General features: G+C 51.7%; 2 protein-coding genes across 2 annotated transcripts; both read left to right on the top strand.

The window, feature by feature from the left end:
- The first annotated feature begins 392 nt into the window (after positions 1–392).
- Positions 393–5097, top strand: Ctu1 (cytosolic thiouridylase subunit 1). Its single transcript, XM_057756330.1, has 3 exons — positions 393–435; positions 2561–3103; positions 3403–5097. Exons 2-3 carry the CDS (start codon positions 2596–2598, stop codon positions 4038–4040), a joined length of 1146 nt encoding a protein of 381 aa, XP_057612313.1. The 5' UTR covers positions 393–435; positions 2561–2595; the 3' UTR covers positions 4041–5097.
- Positions 5098–16761: 11664 nt separating this feature from the next.
- Klk14 (kallikrein related peptidase 14) lies at positions 16762–20726 on the top strand. The gene is made up of 5 exons (XM_057756479.1): positions 16762–17005; positions 18944–19112; positions 19578–19831; positions 19921–20057; positions 20541–20726. Exons 1-5 carry the CDS (start codon positions 16966–16968, stop codon positions 20691–20693), a joined length of 753 nt encoding a protein of 250 aa, XP_057612462.1. The 5' UTR covers positions 16762–16965; the 3' UTR covers positions 20694–20726.
- The last annotated feature ends 1703 nt before the right edge of the window (positions 20727–22429 follow it).

The following is a 22429-nucleotide window of genomic DNA, read 5'->3' as shown; positions in this document are numbered from 1 at the left end:
GGTGGGGTTCTGAGTTCAAGGTCTGCCTGGTCTGACGAGGTCTACATTCCTTTAAAAAAGGAAGCAGCAGCAGCGGATAATAAATCGCAAAACTAGGAAATCCGACCGCAGTCACTTGTGATTTCAAGCATTGCGCCTGGTGACCTCGCGTTGCCAGGGCAACAGCAGTAGCTGCAGCTCGGTCCCCACGCTTGTCTGTGCACCTTCTGGAGCCCAGCGTTTTCGGAGCCTTAAACTGCTAGAAAGCCGTGTTCTCTAGTGTTGCTGGGAATTGTAGTCCGAGTTGCCGTAGAACTACAGGCGCTCGTCTGTAGCTGTTGCTTTCTGGTAGTCGTAGGCAAGGCAGTTCAAGGCCTTGTGGGAGCTGTAGTTTCAGGGCAGCTTCCGCTCCAGGTTTCCGCGTGGCAGACAGAGTGCAGAGCCCGTTCCACCCAGGTTAGTGTTCCTCCTGCTCCCGATCGAGCGGGCTCGGGGTTGTTGTGCCACCGGAGAGTTGAAGGTCTCTCTAGGGATTTAGCACTCGCTTTTAAGATTGCAAGTTCATGTTCTGGCGAGGATCCCGCTCTAATCTGGTCTCTTGCCAGGCCTCCCTGTTCACCTAGTGGTGACAGACTACCTGTCTTCCCTTGCTCATAGTTAAATAGTTCTCTGCCCTTTACGAAACCCGGCCAACCGGAAGTACCCCTTGGGTTTTTTTTTTTTGTTGTTGTTGTTTGTTTGTTTTTTTGCTTTTGTTTTTGGACGAGATTTCACCACGTTGCCCTGGGTGGCCTGGAACTCACTATGTAGACGAGGCTAGTTTGGAATTTGCAGAAATTCAAACGTCTCTTCCTCCTGAGTGCTGGGATTAAAAGGCGTGCACCACCATGCCTGTCTGTACACAGTTTTCCTCCTCCTCCCGTGTATTAACATCAGCCGGGTTCACTCCATTAGCTCAGCTGGCTCCCTGTTTGCTTGTGCCCACACGCGACTCCTCACAACAGCAAGCTCTTCTAGATGACTGAGGACAGACTGACTTTGCACCCTATTCTGAATAAATACTGGGCAGAAGGTGGTGGGCACTCCCAGGAGATAGTGATGCCAGGCAGATGGGACCGATTTCAGGGGCACTTGAGGTCTGAAAGGTGCCCTGCAACAATCTTCAGTGGGCCATTTGGAGGTCCATCCCGGAGGCACCTGACGGTTCTCAGGCTTGCTGGGCAGGGCTTGAAGAAATGAAATGGTGAGACACTGATGGGGACATGATCCAGGCAAGAGGAAGGGAGAATCAAAAGCTGTAAAGGAAATATTGCGCGGAGCAATGCTCAGCCTGAGGGATGAGTGCGTCCAGAGAGGGGCTTGCGGGGCTCAGCAGTCAGGGAGAACTGTTGGGGGTGGGGGTGTCCTAAGAGAGTTGAGAGTAAGGGGGAGGAACCACAGGGCAGCATCAGTCACAGAACAATGTGGAAAAGATAACTGGGCTGGATCTGCAAAACAGCAAATGTAAAAGTGGGGAGGTCAAGGCAGAGAGACCAGTGACCCAAACAAGCATGCTGGCCATGGAATAGGTGGGGAGTATCTGGCGTCTCTGTCTGGTTTTGAAGCCACAAATAGGGATTGGCTGCACTCAGGCTTCTGAGCATGAGTTCTGAGGATGGATTAGGCACGTTTGGAAAGCAAGTCAAGACTGGACTTTGCATTTTGAGCCCCCCATCAGGGTGAGTGATGGGGGGTTCTAGACCCCAGAGCGATCGGTCTGAGCACCTGGAAGGGTGGCGCTTTGCCTCGCTGCACAACACTATATGGTGAAAGGAATAGGGGCTGTGGGGCTTGAGGGCTGAGTGGAAGTTAGTAAACCGGCCGTTGTGGAATCATTCTGACCATTGTGGTAAATCCCAGAGCAGCCGTACCTGCGGGGAATGACAAGAGGCCACTGGCTAGTCCAAGCTGGAGATGCGGTGGTCTGGCGGACAGGGCTGAGCCTGGGGAGTTTTTACTGGTAACCTAGAGGTGGTGCAGGCAGCGTCTGTGTGCTTAGCGGAAGAGGGCACCATGCCTTTTAGGGGTGGTAGTCAAGATTGGGGCATGTCCGTATCCTACCTCTCCGACTAAAATCCTAACATCTCTAGCCCTCTTTCCAAATAGCAGGCTCTTCCGGGTTCTTGTCAACCCTGGAAGTCAAGGTCAGTGACACCTACCTTGACTCCTCGATCAAGATAGTGACCTCAAAACTGTTCAAAAGGTTCTTAAAGGCACCCCCTTCTTACATGTCTTCCTCTCTGCCTGAAACCAGGTCATAAGGTCCTTATTTTCTTGGTGCAGAAAGAAACTGCCCTTCCCTTGGGCTCCCCTGTGCAAGGGCCACTCTGGGTAGGACACCATTTCTGCAGCATTCCCACAACAGAGACTATCCATGTGACCCGTTTCTCTCTCCTCTCAGCTCCAAAGTGCAGACATCCTGGACGACCAGCTTCCCTTCTCCATTAACCCAGTAGTGTGGATATCTCTTGTGACTCCTCTTCTCTCCCATCAGCCCTGCAATGTAGACGCACTAAATAATACCCTATTCTTTCCTCCACAGTGTGAATACCCCAAGCAACCCACTTCTCTTCCCCCATGCCAGCTCCAACATGCTCCTCCTGCCATGCAGCCCGCGCTGCCCTCCGCCGCCCGCGCTCCGGGCAGGCTCTATGCGGCTCCTGCTTCTGTGCAGCCTTTGAGGCCGAGGTGCTGCACACCGTGATCGCCGGGCGCCTGCTGCCCCCGGGTGCCGTGGTGGCTGTGGGTGCCTCGGGTGGCAAGGATTCCACGGTACTGGCACACGTGCTGCGCGAGCTCGCGCCACGCCTGGGCATCACGCTGCACCTGGTGGCGGTGGACGAGGGCATTGGTGGCTACCGTGATGCAGCCCTGGAGGCCGTGAGCAGTCAGGCAGCGCGCTGGGAGCTGCCACTCACCATTGTGGCCTACGCAGACCTGTTCGGGGGCTGGACGATGGATGCCGTGGCCCGCAGCACTGCCGGCTCTGGCCGCAGTCGCTCCTGCTGCACCTTCTGTGGGGTGCTGCGGCGGCGCGCGCTGGAGGAGGGTGCACGCCTCGTGGGAGCTACACACATCGTGACTGGTGAGCGCAAGAAGGGTGTGGAGGGGAAGTATATCGTGTCAGGAAGTGGGGTGGCGTGGTGTCTCCACCGCCCGTTCTCTCTGGGTTCTGGGTGTCCCCACGCCTCCACTCTCCTTGTCCCCAATTTATGGTCCCTTCTCCATAGTCTCATTACTGAGGATGTACAGGGTCCTCTCCTCAGTCTCCAGGTCCAGGGAATCCCTTTGACCTCCTCTCTGTTTCCTATCCAGCGGTTCTCGGCACCACCTCCCCGCCCCTTTCCTCTCTGTCCCCATCTTCACCCGAGCTCTCTCCCACAGGCCACAATGCCGACGATATGGCGGAGACAGTGCTCATGAACTTCCTGCGCGGTGATGCTGGGCGGCTGGCGCGGGGTGGAGTGCTGGGCTCTGCGGGCGAGGGGTGCGCACTCCCGCGGTGCCGGCCTCTGCAGTTTGCTTCGCAGAAGGAGGTGGTGCTGTACGCGCACTTCCGCCGCCTGCGCTACTTCTCCGAAGAGTGTGTATATGCACCCGAGGCTTTCCGCGGCCACGCTCGCGACCTGCTCAAGCGCCTGGAGGCAGCGCGGCCATCGGCAGTGCTGGACCTTGTGCACTCAGCAGAGCGCCTTGCTCTTGCCCCAGCAACTCGGCCCCCTCCTCCAGGTACCTGCACCCGCTGCGGGGCACTGGCCAGCCATAAGCTCTGCCAGGCCTGTGCGCTCCTGGATGGCCTCAACCGAGGCCTGCCACGCCTGGCTATCGGCAAGGGCCGCCGCATGTTGCAAGCCGAGCCGCCACTGCCTGGGAACCCAAGCCAGGCCACCAGTGACCCTGCGGCCCCACAGGGATCCTGCAGCTGTGAGCAATCCAGAGATGGAGCCACCCTGTGCAGGGAAGGAGGAGACCAGGCAGGAGCCACCTGTGTCCTACAGAGTAACGTGAGCCCCTCGGAGTGACCTGAGTCCTGAACTCTACATTGTCTTGTGCCCTGAAAAGTGACCGTGCCCTGTAGTGCCCTGTTCCTGTGAAGTGACCGCCCAGCCCTTCCAGAGCTTCCTATGTCTTATGGGACCTGAGCCCTGTGGAGTGATTGTGTCCCATGGAGGGGTGCACAGAAACCTGAACCTTGGAGACGGTGAGAGAGCCCTGGGCTTGGCTACCAGGCCTGAGGGAGAAGGGACCAACAACCGTGCATTCCTGCACACATAGCCCTGGCCTCACTTTGTCTGCCCAAGTCAGGTAAACAAAGTCAAACGAGTAATAGGAACATATCCACAATTGTCACCTTGCCCTTTCATCAAGGGAAAACTTGCTCCTGAGAGAGTTAGAGAAAGTTTATTCTGAACCAGAAAAGTGCTTCAGTTGCAGGGTATGTGGGTTCAAGTTGCCCCAGGGACACTGCTGCGGAAGCAGTTACACAACCATTTACAGCCCTAGAACAAAAGAAAGTCATTAATCCAGCCATTGGCCAGATGCACTGGTGTCGGTAGGTTCCAGCAAGGCTTGGGAAATCCCTGCTGCGGGGTCTCGGCTGCTATCTGATGACTTTCTTTGCCTGTGAGTCTTTGGGAGCCAATGGTCTGCTGAGTTGATACATTCCAAACCAAGTTTGTGTGGTTTTTCACGTGACTGTTGGGTCAGTGTCCTGGCTGGTCATTTTTTGTTTGTTTGTTTGTTTTTGTTTTGTTTTGCTAACTTGCCCCAGGCTGGGATCATCTGAGAAAATGTCTCCATAAGGTTGACCTATATGCAAGCCTTTGGGGCATTTTCTTGATTGTTGATTAATGTGGAAGTGCTCAGCCCTCTGTGAGCAGTACATTCACCTCGGCTGGTGGTCCTGTATACTGTAAGAAAGTAGGCTGCTGGGTGGTGATGGTGCACACCTTTAATCCCAGCACTCTGGAGGCAGAGACAGGCTGTGCAAAGTCAGCCTGGTCTACAGAGCAAGTTCCAGGACAGCCAAGGCTACACTGAGAAACCCTGTCTTGAAAAACCAAAAAGAAAGAAAACAGACTGAGAAAGTCAGTAAGCAGTGTTCCTCCATGTCATCTGCCTCAGTTTCTGCCCTGACTTCCCTCAGTAATGGACCCTGAGAGATGTGAATTGAAATAAAATCTTTCCTCCCTAAGAGGCTTTTGGCTGTGGTGTTTCATCACAGCAACAGAGACCTAAAGGAGTCAGCGTGCGTGTCTTCAGCACACGTTGCTTTCCAGAAGCTTCGTTTTAAGCTTTGCTTTATGTTGCTTACAGGTACCTTCTCATTCTTCCCTATGCAACCTCAAGGCTTACATGGCTATCGGTCACTCAGAAGGCCACAGGGGCTGTGTCTGCCTCATCCACTCCCGGTAGCTGCTGTGGGTGAGGGGGCACCCCAAGCTTGGATTCTGGGAACAGAGCCTGTGCTAGGTCCGTGCCTTAACCTCTCTAACTGCCATTTCCTCCTGTGAAATAGAACCCCATCAGATCTCTGCAGAGATGAGAGTCCAGAGGTTAAAGTACTTGGCCAACTATGTCCAGCTTGGCGCTGCACAGTAAGGATTGGCCACCAGGGGGCTCCAGGCTTCTGGATGCTACCTTGCCTTATAGGCAATAGAGAGGCTGAAGAAACTTCCCCAAGAAGAGAGACTTGGTGCTGAGAGTCCTATCTCCAGGTGTGGCCTGGCTAAGTACTAGAGGCTTTTCCTGATCTTCCCCAAACCTTGGACAGAGAGCGCTCCGCTCCTTAACCTCTGTGGTCCTGTCCTCAGGGAAGTGACCTGCTTACTCCTTGAACTCCGTAGGTATCCTAATTAGGTTAGGTCTGAAAGGCAGAGAGGATGCCCTGCCTCCTTCGAGTTCCCTGAGGTTATTAAGCACCAAGTCAATTCATTCAGCGAGCATTGGACATCCTTTGTTTGGTCCCGAGGTGCCAGGAAGCGGCAATGAGCAGAGGCATTTACAGCCTGTGAGAAAAGAACAGCATGCAAGTAAATACCGGGTGGCCATAAACCTCACTCTTTCCCTTTCCAATACTGGAGATTGAATCAAGGGTCTGACAAGCTGAGCCACACCCCGAGTCCCTCACTGGGGAAGCTAGGCAGGGGCTCTACCATGAACCACACCTAGGGATTCTAGACAGCCTCTCTGAGCCACATCTCCAGCACAAGAGAACATAGGAAGGGAGGAAGAAGCCAATGAAGGAACGTCCTCTGGGGAGGTGTCCTTTGAGCGGGAACCCAAATAAAACAAACTCTCAAAAGTTTCTTGGGGAAGAGCTCCCTCTGGAGGAAGGAGCTGTCAATTAAGCATCCAGGGAATGGGAATAACCTTGATCCCTCCCAGAAACCAGCAGGAGGTACATTAGCAAGCTCTGAGCTGAACTAGGAGTGTGCAGAGTCAAATACTTGGGTTTTATTCTAAGTGAAGGTCAATCTTTCGAGGCTTCTATTCTGGGAATCCATCCAAAGACCACTTTCTAAAAATTCCTTGGCTGCTGTAAAAAGAAACGACTATGGATAGGAAGCGGGTATTGAGGGACGGAGAGGCGGAGCTGAAGATTCTTCAGGCAGATTGTACTGTTCCCAGCTTGTGCGTTTGTGGGGCTGGCCTCGTGCCAAGAGGGCGTTCCTCCTTGTTAGTCCATTAATATGAGAGTAATATGTGTTTAATACTCATTTATGGTAAATGAACGTGCAACCCAGCCAAGTAACTTTCCCAGCGTCACATAGCAGTGACTCGGAGAAGGAGCAGGTGTTCTTGGTCCCTGTACTGGGAGCTTACACTGGAAGCCAGAGGACCTTCTTTCTGATGCACGCACAGCAGGGCACCCCCTCATTTCTGAAGCAGGAGCGTCCCTGCGACTTTGCCCTCCTCTCGGGCTTCTAGTGTGAGAAAGATGCCGTATTCAGATGTGGCCACAAGAGAGCGCTGTGACCACATCTGCGCACCCGGCGGCCTTGACTCCAAAGCTGGGTTTCCAGCCCAGGCCGAGGCAGCGTCAGTCTCACGGAGGAGTTTGCACTAAGATGCTTAAGGTGCTCAAACTCTGACCTGTGATGCAGCTAACTAAGATGCTTAAGGTGTCTATACGGTGCTCAAACTCTGACCTGTGATGCAGCTAACTGCAGAAGCCGCTCGGGACAGAACCTAGAGGCCAGAGAAGGAAAAGGGCCAGGAAGATAGAGGGAGGCCAGAGGAGAGAGGTGGGAAGAAATGAAAAGAAGAGGGAAGAGGGAGGAGAGTACACGGCGCAATATACTGCAGCAGTCAGGTGCTGACCTGTGTCAACGGGGATGGTGTCCTGTCCATTTAAGCAGAAAAGGGGTGTACCTGGGGAGACAGCCCTGCCTCCGCGCAGAACCATGTAAAATAGGGCCCGAGTGCTTTGCTGCCAGAGGGAATGGCTAGGCAGAAATCAGAGACTGGAGGACAGGCCAGAGGTGACAGAGGAGAGAGCGTGAGGGGCAGGCAGGAGTTGCAAAAGCAAGCCCTGAAGCTCTCCCAGCAGGACAAAGACAAGATCACGATTGCAGATGTTTCCTGACAGCTCCCAGCTCTGCCCAGCCTAGGATAGTGGGGAAATAACTGAGTCAGCTCGGCCCCTGCCCTCAGTGGGCCCCTGCCCTCAGTGCGCTCTCCCTCTGGTGGGGAAGCAAGTGCAGGCACCGACATGTCAGGACCAGAGGGCTAAATGCCACTGGTGTCACTGTGAGGGTTCAGGAGGACACGGGGAGCCTAGAAGTGGCGCACCCAGCTCGGTGCGGTGTGTCATAGAATGCGGAGGTGATGTTTAAGCCACGACCCAGGAGCTGAGTAAGACTGAGGCCAAGAAAGGGATGAGAGAGGGAAACTGCCTGGTAGAAGGGTGGCAGACCTGATCCACAACTCGGGAGGCGCCTGCCCCTGTGAGGAGGCATTGTTCCAGGTACAGGAGGCAGGAGCAGACAGGGCTAGGCGGCAGTGTGGCTCAGCGGGTAGATTGCTTACTTAGCATGGATGGAGCCTCCATCTCCATCCCCAGCACTGTGTAAACCGGATGTGGTGGTCTACACAGCTGTGGCCCCAGCACTGGGGCAGCAGAAGCAGGAGGATTGAGTTTAAGGCCATCCTCAGCTACATGGTAAGGTGAAGGCCAGTCTGGCTTGAGACCCTATTCCAAAACAAAAAGAGCTCTCCAGGAGAGAGGCCGGGGAGATCAAGGCTGGGGCCCCCACGTTGGCTGGGGATCTGAACTAGTCGGGGACTTGGTGATGAGAACAGATACAAGGACATAAAGAGCCTCTCACCAGGAGTGGAGACTCCTGATGACATTAAGTGTGCTTTAAGACTTTAAAAACACCCGTGTGAGTCCAAAGACTATACAAATAGGGGCTTGAGAGCTGGCTGACCCACTGAGAGCATATACTGCCCTTGCAGAGGACCCAAATTGGTTCTAAACTTCTACATCAGGTGGTTGACAACATCCTGTAACTAGCTCCAGGGCATTTGACACCCTCTTCGGCCTCTGAAGGTGCCTGTACTCGCATGCATACACATACACACACACAAATAAAATAAAATCTTTTAAAAGACCATATAAATACAAGAGGCACCCTCCTAATAAGCAGACCAAACATTTCCCACTCAGGTGGCTTTAGCAGATACTGGGGTCTTTGAGAGAACAGCAGCTTGCTGGGGCAGGAAAAAGAGTCAGGTAACCTGAGAAACACTATCACTTTAGGAAACAACCTCCTGTTGAGACACGAAGGACCCTAAACTCTTAGTTAATGTGGTGCTGGGTCTTCCTAATTCTAGTATTCCGTGCCCCGAGTTCAGGAACACTATCTCCTAGCAGGGACTGACCAGGAGACAGACTTTCCCAGCCAGTGTTCTGCAGCCTTTTCCCACTGTGTACTGTCTCGGAGCTGAGTAATGAGACAAATTTCAGGTCTAAAGAGAAGGAAATGATGGGTGTGGAAGTCCTAGAATTAGGTTCAGAGATAATCTCACTTCTTCAGCCTGTTCCATGATCCCATCCCATACACACCAGGCGCCAGATTAGGTCCTGGAGATCTCCCTGAGGTCGGAAGGCTCCAACCACGCTAAGAACATCAAAGAAGCATAGGGGCCTGAGACAGAGGACATGATGGAAAGGCGAGGTTGGAAGGACGAGTGAAATCTAGATGCTGAATGCTTAGGACATTTAGCATTGATCGCAGTTCCACCGAGGGCTTAGAGGGGTTTGACAATGTGCTATTTTGAGTTTGAAGATCATAGCTGCTACGTGAAAATGAACTTGGCCTGCGGTGGTGGGGGTCACGTGAGTGTGGAAAGCAGAGCACTTTGTGTGAGAGGGGTGTGGCCTGGATGTCAGGGGCTGAGAGGAGGTCAGTGGGTGGGGTCTCTGCTCTCCATTCTGGAGGTAACATCAAGAGTATTGTTAATGAAGCAGGCAGTGTGGGCAGAAGCTGGGACCACTCCCAGCTTTTGGCCTGAGCAGCTGACTGGTTTCTGATGGACCACAGAGCTTCAGTGGAAATAAGTGGGAGATAGTGTAGCTGCAGGGATTAGAGGAGGTCCACTGCCATCCAGGATGCCTGGTGTCAGCAGGCATTGCTGAGTACGGATGCTGACTTAGAAACCTCATCTAGAGATGGGGCTGCAGAGATGGCTCAGTGATTAAGAGTGCATGCTACTCTTTCAGAGGACCAGAGTTGGGCTCCCAGCACCCACCTCAAGCAGCTTACAACTGTCTATAACTCCAGTTCCAGGAGATGTAATGCTCTTTTGGACTCCATAGATTCTTCGTCAGCCAGAGGGAGCCTGGGTAACCAGAGTCGTCACACATGAGGTTTTCTTCTTTCTTCTTCTTCTTCTTCTTCTTCTTCTTCTTCTTCTTCTTCTTCTTCTTCTTCTTCTTCTTCTTCTTCTTCTTCTTCTCCTCCTCCTCCTCCTCCCCCTCTCCTCCTCCTCCTCCTCCTCTTCCTCTTCCTCCTCCTCTTCTTCTCCTTCTCCTTCTTTTCCTTTTTTTTATTGGTTTTTCAAAACCGGGTTTCTCTGTAGCTTTGGAGCCTGTCCTGGAACTCTCTCTGTAGATCAGGCTGGCCTTGAACTCACAGAGGCCCCTCTGTCTCTGCCTCCCGAGTGCTGGGATTAAAGGTGTGTGCCACCACTGCCCGGCAGTCACATGAGTTCTAAAGCCAGACAGGGACATTGAGTCAGAAGGGCTGATATTCAGATCTGTCTCCTCACCTGTAAAGTATGTGTCAGCATGTGTAAGAAGAATTGAGACTTAACACAGAAAGAAGCCCATCCCTGAAGAAAAACAGGAATCACACCTGCGATCCCAGCACTTGGGAGGTAGAGGCAGGAAGATCAGAAGTCCAAGCTATGCAGAGAGTTCAAAACCAGTCTTGAGACCCTGTCACAAATGAAGAAGCAGGAGCCTTGGGAGCTAGGGGTGTCAAGATGTGTCCTTCAGAGACTGCCTATCCCAACACCATGCAACACAAGGTCAAGAACCCAGAGACAGAGATCCTACCAGCTTTAGAGGTCTTTAATCTTCCCATGGCCATAGACCCTCTCCCCTGATACCCTTTTCCATAGCTCAGCTGAGTCATAGGAAGTTCTGCAGGAAGGACTCCATTTCTGAGACATTCTCCCAGTGCATGCTGTGGATGGCTCACCCACGGCTGTTCTTCCACCCCTAAAACACTTGACCCTCCTAAGGCAGGTCTCACCACCAAGCTTTCCTGTCTTCACTTCTTCCTCACCCCCCAGTCTCTGACCATCTTTAGCTCCCCTGGCTCAGCATCCAAGGCTCAGCACCCATTTTGCGGTCCTTATTAGCCTCCTTGTTTTGGCCACTTGCCAAATAGTGTCCCTGCAGAGCAATGCTTTCCACCTCATCTGAGTGTGTGCGGCCTGAAGATGAGCTGGGGGAAGGCTTTCAGGAAGAGGAGGAGGAGGAGGAAGAAGAAGAAAAAACCCAAGCCACTAGACAGGTGTGTCCTCCACTTCCTGTCACCTGACCCACAACCCACACACAACCTCAGCCTCACCCTTCCTCACCCTTCCCTCTTCCTCCCTGGACAATGGAAGAGGCGTCCTTCTTCTCATCTGGGACTAATCTTACCACTTAGCCAGCTGTACCATCTACTTGAATATTTCCCAACTACAGTTGGGAAGAGCCCTTCTTCTTGGTCCGGATCACCATGTGCAACCATGGACAAGAAAACTGACTTCATCTTGACTTCCTTGTTCAGTACAATGAAAGGTCAGAGTGACAATGGGGTGAGTTAATTTGCTCAACATGGCGTGAAATCCTATTGGTCACATAAGCAGATGCACTGACGACGTTGGCAGCTGCCCTGGGTGACAGAAGAAAGATTCAGGACAGTTGTGGGTTTTTCATACTGCCTCATCTTCTCAGATAGGCAAACATGCCACTTCCTCTAGACCAACCCCAGTTTCCCAATCTGTAATCCCACATGAGATACTGTCTACAGACTTTTCATGACACACACACACCTTTCCATTCTCTTCTAAACACATTGGTCCTCTGTGGTCTCACATCTGCCAGACCCTTCTACCCCAGAGAACCCTGCCTCCCTTTAGAAAGGATTTGTTTTTATTAATTCTGATTATGTGTAGATGTGTTTGTGCATGTGCACACACGGAAAGTACCCTAAAAGGCCAGAAGAGAGAGGTGTTGGATTCCTTGGAGTTGGAACTGTGAGTCTAAAGTCCAGCACCAGGCCTCTGCAAGAGCGCTGCTCACTCTTAACCCTAAACCATCTCTCCAGCCCCTGCTTCTTTCATATAGTCTCTTAATGTTGTATGACACATAATTATTATTACATATTGCAGCCATTTACTTTTCCTTCCTTTCAGAATACAAGATAGGGATTTTTCTCTTATTTGGCCAATTTTGTTCATTGCTGTGAACCTGGTACCTGGAATCACGCTGGACAGTAGGTGATTAGTAAATGTTAGTTGAAAGCATTGGGGCAGAGGAAAGGTGGGCAGGCTGGAGAATAGGAAGAGCAGGCGGAAAGAAGCCGCTTACATACAGAGCAGAGCTAGAGGGCTGAGGATGTGGCTTGGTGGCCACAGTGCTTGTCCAGCATGTGCTTGTTCTGCATGCTTGCAGCCCTGAGCTCTATCCTCGCACCGGATAAGCCAGGCATGCTGGTGTGTGCCCACAATCCCAGCATTCAGGAGGTGAAGGAAGAATGATCAGAATTTTCAAGGTCATCCTCTGCTACTTAGCAGTTTGTGGCCAACCCGGGATCCCTGAGACCCTGCCTCAAGATGAAAATAAAAACAACACAGCTGAGAAAGCTGGGCCTGGTGGAGCACATTTGTAACTCCAGCATTGTGAGGCTGAAGCAGGAAGAGAGCGAGTTCAAGACTAACCTGAGTTAAGTAAAAGCCCAACTTTAAAAACCAGGAGTGAAACTGGCAAGGCAGCTCAGTGGATGAAGGTGCTCGCTGCCAAATCTGATGGCCTGAGTTCTGTCTTCGGGTCACCACGTGATGGAAGAAGAATACTAACTCCTGTAAGCTGTTCTCTGAGTCCCACACACACGCACGCACACACACACACATTCACACACACATACACACACACACACATATATATACACACACGCACATTCACACACACATACACATATATATACACACACACACATTCACACACACATACACACATATATACACACGCACATTCACACACACATACACATATATATATACACACACATATATATACACACACACATATATATACACACACATTCACACACACATACACATTTATATACACACATATATATACACACACATACACATATATATACACACACATACACACACATTCACACACATACACATATATATACACACACATACACATGTATACACACACATGTACATTCCCCCCCACATATATACACGCACATTCACACACATACACATATATATACACACACATACACATATATACACACACACACATTCACACACACATACACACATATATATACACACACATACACATATATATACACACACATACAAATATATACACACACAAACACATATATACACACATACACATATATACACACACATACACACACATATATACACACACATACACATATATATACACACACATATATATACACACATACACATATATATACACACACATATATATACACACATATACACACATACACATATATACACACACATATATATACACACATACACATATATATACACACACACATATATACACACACATACACATATATATACACACACAAATACACATTCACACACACATGCAGAGGCACACATGAACACAAATACATAAACACGCCTTTTAAAAGAGTAACTTGAAGAGCAATCGAGGAAGACACCCAAAACCAACCTCTGGCTTACACACATGCATGCACACACATAAAGGCTGACAGATGCACATATCACACAAGGGTGGGGGAGGGAAGCAAAGCCTATGGGAGAACTGGGTGGTACTGATGGAGCACAGCTGCGTGGATACACTTAGTCCACTGACCTGTCCTGAAAGACAATTAGCTGGGAAAGACACGGGCAATACCACTAACTTTGTTTTCCAGAACACCCAGCGGTTCCTTCCTCTTCCTCAATCACAGCTCTCTCAGCTTTCTTCCCCACTCCCACACCTTTAAAACCCTTTATCTCCAAAGAGGTCTCTTTGCAGTCCTTGTCCTCCAAGGTCACTGCCCCATTTAAAACTGTCTCACAGCAGGCTAGAGAGATGGCTCAGTAGGGAAGAGCACTGACTCCTCTTGCACAAGACCCGGCTTCAGTTCCTTGCACCTACACAGTGGCCCATAACTATCTGATAATCTAGTTCCTGGGGTCCAGTGCTCTCTTCTGGCCTCTGTGGTCACCAGGAACACATGTGATACATATGCATACATGCAGGTAAAACACTCCAGAGGCAGGGGAAACGGTGCCGTGCTGATGGTGGGCTGCTCAAGCATGCGGATCTGAGTTCAAACTCCCAATATCCACATTTAAAACACCCAGATGTGACCACACGCAAGCCTGTCACCCCAGTGATCTGGCAGTGGAGACTAGAGGAACTCAGGGACTTGATGGCTGTGAGCCTAGCACCAGGCTCATGAGAGAACCTGCCTCAAAGGAAGAGAAAGAGAGCAATAGAGCAGGAAGCCAGGCATGCTCCTCTGGCGTTCTCCTCTGGCCTTCTCCTGCACACAGTTATATGCACCCGCATGTGTGCATACTCCACACATGAAGCACATGTCCTACACAACAGAGGACTCGAACAAATAATGTATCTCAGCCCCCAAGACACTTCTCTCTTCCTCAGTATCTGCTGGGCTCATTCCTAGGCCCCAGGTTGCTTCTCAATGATACACCTTCTTCCTGTTGAACTGACTGCATATGCTCTGGTATCCTTGACACATCAATAGATCCAGCCAGACACCTTCTCAGAGTCCCTAGCGAACATGAAGTGCCCTCTGCTCACTTCCAAGACCCCACACCATCCCATCACCTCACCCCCTGTAGCATCTATCCCAAGACCCCACACCATCCCATCACCTCACCCCTGCATCATCTATCCCAAGACTCCACACCATCCCATCACCTCACCCCTGCAGCATCTCTCCCAAGACCCCACACCATCCCATCACCTCACCCCTGCAGCATCTCTCCCAAGACTCCACACCATCCCATCACCTCGCCCCTGCAGCATCTCTCCCTTGCCTCTTTCTCTTCTTTTTCGGCCTCTGAGGTGCACGCCATCCTCCTATTGACAGTCTCCCCTATGCTTCTTCCATCACTCTCCATCCTGGCAAATTCCTATGCATCTGCAGAACCCTGGGACTTTCCTGGGGCTCTAGCAGGATTGAGTTTCATGTTGACCTGTCCCACCAGACCCTGAGCTTGGAACTGAGGGCATACACTTGCATGACTAGTGCATTCATTCATTCATTCATTCATTCGTGCATGCATTCATCACAAACTGTTAAGTAGCCATGTCGTGGAAATCAAAATGATGCTGAGCAAGTTGAGTGAGTTCCAGGGGAGTTCAGAGTCTGGTGGGAAGAGGATGCTTCTGTGACAAGGCTGTGATGAGTGGGCAGGTCATGGAGGCTTCTCTCATTCGTGGCTTCATCCACAACCTTTTGCCAGTAGTCCTGTGGGCACCATGGCCCTTGGTTACCCCCTCTTCTTTCTCCTCTTCTTCCTGGTCTCCCTCCTCCTCTTCTTCTGGCGTGGAACTATATCACCCAGGGTGGCCCCAAACTCATGGTAATCCTTCTGCCTCAGCCTCTTAAGTGCTAGGATTACAGATGTGAGCCACCATACCCACCATTCAGGGTATCCTTCTGAAGAAAATGAATCCTGGTGTATTGTAAACTTTTCATGGAGACGATTACACACTCAGCCTTAGTTTCAGAGGCAGGAAACTCATGTGTCCTTCTCCCAGTTGCCCCAACAGCGACATCTGGCCTGCCTGGATCCCAGTACAAGGCCTGGAGGTGGACAAGTTGAGCTTACATCCCTCTTGAGTGTGTGCACACATGTGCGTATGGGTTTCTCTGACATTTTCTCCTTTGTAGAACCCAGCACTAATTGTCACAGTGGGGCTGCCCCCTGTGCCGCCGACCCTAGATCACCAGAGATTCTTCCTTTCAGCATGAGTGTGTCTTCACACGCAGCAAGGTGCTGCTGGGCTTTCAGATCAACTAGTAAATGAAGTCCCAGTTATCAGAAACAGTTTAGAGAAAGCCAGGCATGCAGATTACCACAGGCATATAGGTGGACCCAGGAGAAGCACCATCTCAGAGAGACAGTCACAAGCAGCTTCTCCAGGAAGAAAGTCACTGGGAAGCAAGGTGGGGTGAAGAGAGAGACTGCAGGCTGTGAGTCACCGCGTGGTCCAGGCATAGGATTGCCATGGCTCGGAGAAGAATTATAATCATTAGTAATCATTAGGTACTTTAAGAGGCTGGGGGAGGGACCAAGAGAGGCAATGAGACCCCAACTCCAAGGCCCAAAGCAGGCTCTCCTCAACTCACCTTCATCTCTCCTGCCTTTTCTGGGTCTGTGTCCCTTTCTTTCTGAGTCACATGCACATGCGTTCACACACACACACACACGTTGGGTCCCTGTCTCTGTCTCTGTCTCTGTCTCTCTCTCACACACACACACACACACACACATACACACACACACACATTGGGCCCTTGTGTCTGTCTCCCTCTCTTTCTGGGTCTCTGGTTGTTTTCCCCTCTGTCTGTCTGTCTGTCTGTCTGTCTGTCTGTCTGTCTGTCTTCCCCTCTGCCCCTCCCAGTATCATCTTTGGATCCCCCACCCATCCACTGCATGCTCTTTGACTGCGCTGGCTACCTCTCCCATGCTCCTTGCCCAGGGTCAACCCTATCCCCATTCTTCCCAGGTTATAGCATCTTTCACTGGGAGGGGCTCTCATTAATAACTGTGTCTGCTCCTCTGGCCAGAGATGGGAGGGAAGGGAGCACAGAATCTTGGAATGAAAACTAGGCAATAAAAAAAAGTCAGGAGGGAGGTGGGGGGCAGGGCCGGCTGCCCAGACCAGGGATAAAAGGCTTTGCTGGCGTGTCCAGGAAGAGACACCACCCTGCTCCTTTCACACTTGCAAGGAGCCAGAGTGACGGCCAGGCATCTTTCCTTCACAATCGGAGGAGCCTGGGACCCCATCTTCTTCAGCTTTGGCCTCTACCACTGCGTTCTGTCCCCATGTCACCGAGGCTCTGGGCCTCAGTGTGAGTGGGATTCTCTGTCCCGAGTCTGTTTCTGGTTCTTTCTCTTCCACTTGATCTCTGCATTTGTTAGACCTGGACCTCCAGCTCCAAAATGTTCCTTCTACTGACCATACTCCAAGTCTTGGCGCTAGGTAAGAGCAATGGGGTCCCCTGGAGACTCTGGAATGAGCTGGGGATGGGTTTGGGGGTATAAATATGTTCTTGGGGGCAACCTGGTTAGAAAGAGTACCAAGGGGGTTAGGAGGCAGAGAGAGGAGCACCCTGGGGCCTGCTGGCCAGCCAGTCTAGCCTAACTAGCAAGTTCTAGACCACTGAGAGAGACCCTGTCTCAAAGAAACAAAAAAGAAAAAAAATATATATATATACATATATATAGAGAGAGGGGGGCGGAGAGAGAAGAGAGAGAGAGGCGGGGGAGAGGGAGAGAGGAAAAGAAAGAGAGAAGAGAGAAGAGAGGGGAGAGAGAAGAAAGAGATAAAAGAGAGAAAGGGAGAGAGGGGGAGAGAGAAAAGAGAGAGAGGGAGAGAGAGAGAAAAGAGAGAGAAAGGGAGAGGGGAAGAGAGAGGAGAGAGAGAGAGGAGAGAGAGGGGAGAGAGAAAGGAAGAGAGGAGAGGGAGAGAGGAGAGAGAGAGAAAGAGAAAGGGAGAGAGGGGGGAGAGAGAGAAGAGAGAGAAAGGGAGAGAGGGGGGAGAGAGAGAAGAGAGAGAAAGGGAGAGAGGGGGGAGAGAGAGAAGAGAGAGAAAGGGAGAGGGGGGAGAGAGAGGAGAGAGAGAGAGAGGGAGAGAGAAAGAGAGCACAGTGTGGCTGAGGACCTCACTTAACTAGAAGTTCATGCCCTCATTCTAAGTTTGGAGACACCAGGAAATAGGGTTGGATGTAGCACAATTAATAAAAACCTAGAGACAGATATTGGGGTTCAACCTGAAGGTCAGAAAAGCAAACACCCAGCCACTGGCTCTTACCTCTACCTCAGTCCAAAATGGCAATCCTGCTTCCAGGACTCCTCAAAAAGAGTCAGTGGCTGGTTGTTTTGCTTTTCTGACCTTCAAGTTGAACCCCAATATCTGTCTCCGGGTTTTTATTAATCATGTTACACAGGGGAGAGAGGCCACTACAGGAAATGGGGGAAATAAGCAATCAGAAGATCCTGACGTCTTGAGGGACTTCTGACAGGCCCAGGGTGGGATGTCTTTGGTCATGGCAGGGAGGATAAATGTGGACTGTGGAGGAGAGTGAGGTCCCAGAGGCCACACTGAGGGGCATGTGGTGCTCTGTGGGGAGCACCGGAGAGCCAGGGAGCTGGCTCAGCAGTTAAAGCACTTGCCCCCGACCAAGAGCAGAGTTCAGATGCCCAGAACCTACATAGGCGGCAGCTGTAATGGCCACCCTTTCATTCAGCTCTGAGAGGCAGAGACAGGGCATCCCCAAAGGAAGCTGACTGGTAAGACTCCCACAGAGGGTGGGCCCTGGAGTGGACTGAGAGATTCTGCCTCAGTGAACAATGTGGAAAAGTGATCAAGGAAGATTCCCAACATACCTTCAGGCCTCCACATACATGTGCATATATTAATACACATGTGCCGTGCATATGTGTGCCCACATACATGTAAGTACACACACACACACACACACACACACACACACACCACATGAAAATGAAAAGCAGAAATATTCCTGGGAGCCATGAATGTTGGTGCATGCTGCAACTCCCAACGCGTGGGAGACTGAGTTAGGAAGAAGGCCAGGAGCTCAAGCCCAGCCTTGAGCTCAGTGAGACATCTAGTCAACCTTGAGGAAAGAAAGTGCTCAGGGAAGCATGGAGTCAAAGACTGCAGCTACAGCCAGGCCCTGGATGAGCTGAACATGAGCACAGTGACAGAAACCGTGGAGGTCAGTCGAGGGAGGGGGCAGTGATGAGTGCATATCCTCCTTGGAGCAGAAAGAGGTGGATGGTGTAGGTGTTGGGCCACAAGGGAGTGTCTCTGTCTGCTGGGCATTGTACAGAATTGGGGATTAGAGGACATTTGTTCACCTTCTCTCCCCGCCTCACCCACCCCGTCTGTCCCCAGCCCTTGTCCAGGGTCAAGGAGATGATAAAATTCTTGGTGGCTACACGTGTATCCCGAACTCCCAGCCGTGGCAAGTGGCTCTGCAGGCCGGTCCTGGGCGTCGCCTTGTGTGTGGAGGGGTACTGCTGTCAGACCAGTGGGTCATCACTGCTGCTCACTGTGCCCGCCCGTGAGTGACCGCTCTTGCTCTCATGCCCATCACTTACAGATGCCAGGGTTCCAGAGTTTAGCCGTAAACCCAGATCCATGTATCAAACACAGCACAGAAGCTAGGTCATGATGTGGAGTCTAGAAAAAGATCTAGACCGAGAGGCCTAGTTCAGAGTGTGCAGCCCAGGCCGATTCAGAACTCAAAACAAGAAACCTGCGTGGGCACAGGAACGGAGTGAGGCACTCCAAACTGCCCTCGAGTGTAGCCCACGAGAGGAAGAAATGTCAGATGAGGCTGGGTAAAGAGAGAATGCCCAGGCCATGAGAAGGGAAGGCCGCAAGAGGCCACATGGCGCTCAGCCCACAGTTAGAGGGACATGGGTTAGACTCGGAGTGAAATTCATCACCACAGAAGAAAATGGGGCTGGAGCATGGTCTGTGGTCAGACTTTCAGCAGCATTTTCTCCTGGGGTTTGTGGTACAGGATTCTTCACGTAGCAGTGGGCAAGCACAACCTAAGAAGGTGGGAAGCGACTCAGCAGGTGGTGCGTGTGGTCCGCCAGGTACCGCATCCCCAGTACCAGCCCCGGGCCCATAACAACGACCTGATGCTGCTGCAGCTGCAGAAGAAGGTGCGGCTGGGCCGAGCAGTGAGGGCCATTCCCGTGGCCAGGAACTGTGCTAGCCCAGGGACTCCCTGCCGCGTGTCAGGCTGGGGGACCACATCCAGCCCCGTTGGTAAGGAGCCCTCACCCTGGGTCTGAGGGAGGAGGCTGGCCCTGGACCATAGTTCTCCAGTTGTGATGCTTCTGTGTCCCCCACCCCAGTCAGGTACCCCAACGCTCTGCAGTGTGTGAATGTCAACATCATGTCGGAGGAGGTGTGCCGTCGGGCCTACTCTGGAATCATCACCTCTGGCATGGTCTGCGCTGGGGTGCCCCAAGGCGGAAAGGACTCCTGTCAGGTGAGGCCCAGATTTGTATTTGGGGTGCTTTGGGGCTTGGTCTTGGGTACCACAGTATCTCAACAGAAAAGTCAGAGGATGTGGTTGGAAGGAGACCTCAGGTACAGAGATACAGGAATCACCCAGCTGCCTCACCTTGCAGTCACGTGCTCCTTTGAACTTAACCCAATTACACCTCAGCTTCCTGTTTTATCTAGTTAACTTCTTAGGTCTGTGGAAGCAGCATAGAGTGGCATGTATAATACAGGGGAATTTGGGGAACCACTGGAAAGCCAAAGTTAACCAAGAGCGAGGCAAAGACAGGGACATGAAAAGATGCAGCCATCTGAGTGGGCGGGGCGTCAGATCCCTGGACATAGACGGGATGGGACAGTGAAGAGGGAAGCAGCTGCCCTGGCCTGAGACTGAGCTCAGAGGTGAGGAGGGCTGGTGTCTAACTGTTACCCCTGTGGCTGACCCTATTCCCATTCCCCCTCCTCATAGGGAGATTCTGGGGGACCCCTGGTGTGTGGAGGACAGCTCCAGGGCCTTGTGTCCTGGGGAATGGAGCGTTGTGCCATGCCTGGCTTCCCAGGAGTCTACACAAACCTGTGTAATTACCAAAACTGGATCCAGAAGACGATGCAGGGCAACTGATGATCCAACTCATCCAGTCGTTACCAGATGTCCCCCTGCTTTCGCTGCCTCCTCCCCAACACTTGGGAATCCCTCACAGCTTCTTGTCACAGCTTGAGACTTGCTGGGTCTAGAAGCTGGCATTTAAATGCTCTGAACCAGCATCTACATCCAAAGAAGGCTGCTTCCAAAACTCTTACCTAGATAAATAAAAACGAAAATGCAATCATTCCTAATTTCCTCGTGTTTTTCATTAGTCCATTCCCACGAACACTGTGTGCTGTGGAAAGGGCCTGCTCAGGCAGCCTGTCACAGCCCATCCTCTGTGCTCGGTTTGCCCATCTCTGAGCTGTCTTGTTCCCTGGTAACTACACAGAGCGTCTTCCTTCTGCTAGTCAGAGTAGGGGAGGACAGCTAAGTTCAAGTCCCAGCAAAGTCGGCCTCATTCTGCTGTTCATCTCCAGCCTTCATCCCTGGCAGAACACAAGTGACCTTCAATGCCAGGGTTTCAGGCCCAGCCCTCCTGCCTCAGACCAGGGATCCAGGCCCGGCCCTCCTCCCTCAGACCCATGGATCCAGGTCCAGCCCTCCTCCCTCAGACCCATGGATCCAGGTCCAGCCCTCCTCCCTCAGACCATGGATCCAGGCCCAGCCCTCCTCCCTCAGACCCATGGATCCAGGCCCAGCCCTCCTCCCTCAGACCATGGATCCAGGCCCAGCCCTCCTCCCTCAGACCCATGGATCCAGGCCCAGCCCTCCTCCCTCAGACCAGGGATCCAGGCCCAGCCCTCCTCCCTCAGACCAGGGATCCAGGCCCAGCCCTCCTCCCTCAGACCAGGGATCCAGGCCCAGCCCTCCTCCCTCAGACCAGGGATCCAGGCCCAGCCCTCCTCCCTCAGACCCATGGATCCAGGTCCAGCCCTCCTCCCTCAGACATAGAGTCATGAGTGTGATATAGAGATAGCTAATAGTGTGATATAGATTTGCTGGCCTCAGGCAAGCCATCCCTAACTTCCCAAGACTGTTACATCACGAATCTCCTTCTCTCTCTCTCTCTCTCTCTCTCTCTCTCTCTCTCTCTCTCTCTCTCCCTCCCTCCCTCCCCCCCCTCTCGTATTTACTGAGCATCTATTGCGAGCAGTCACTGTCTATTCTAGATGCCCATTGTGCAGCAGTCCTCAGTCTAGCAGCTGGGAAGAGATGGACAAAAGTCCACCCCAAATCCCGGCTTATGCAACCTGCATTCCAGCAGTGGGCAGCCCACAGGAAACAGTAAACATCATAAAAGCCAAGTGCAATTCCTGTGAATAAAAAGGCCGTTCATCTAGGTTGAGGGGCAGTGCCCACTCATGATTATGGAAACAACCGGAGAGGCCTGAGGCCCTTAAGAACTGGTTGGTAAAAACAACCATTGTTAGATTCAAGGGACAATAAATTTATAGTGAAGTAATTTGAAAATAAAACAAAATGGCTGGAGAAATGGCTCAGCGGTTAAGAGCACTGGCTGCTCTTGTAGAGGTTCTGAGTTCAATTCCCAGCACCTGTAACTCCAGTTCAGAAGATCTGATGCTGTCTTCTGGTTGCTGCAGGCAATGCATACACATGGTGTAAAAATACACACACACACACACAAATAAATAAATTTTAATAAATCAGTCCATACAATGGCATTTACAGTTAAGCTAATAGCTATCACTTGCAGCCATTTGTGTATATTGTATCCTATCTGTCCATTTTCTGTTTGCTGCGACAGAATA

This window comes from Chionomys nivalis, chromosome 23 (assembly GCF_950005125.1).
Source record: "Chionomys nivalis chromosome 23, mChiNiv1.1, whole genome shotgun sequence".
NCBI lineage: Eukaryota > Metazoa > Chordata > Mammalia > Rodentia > Cricetidae > Chionomys > Chionomys nivalis.
The sequence above is the reverse complement of the archived record's forward strand: the minus strand, read 5'-3'. Positions and strand labels throughout refer to the sequence as shown.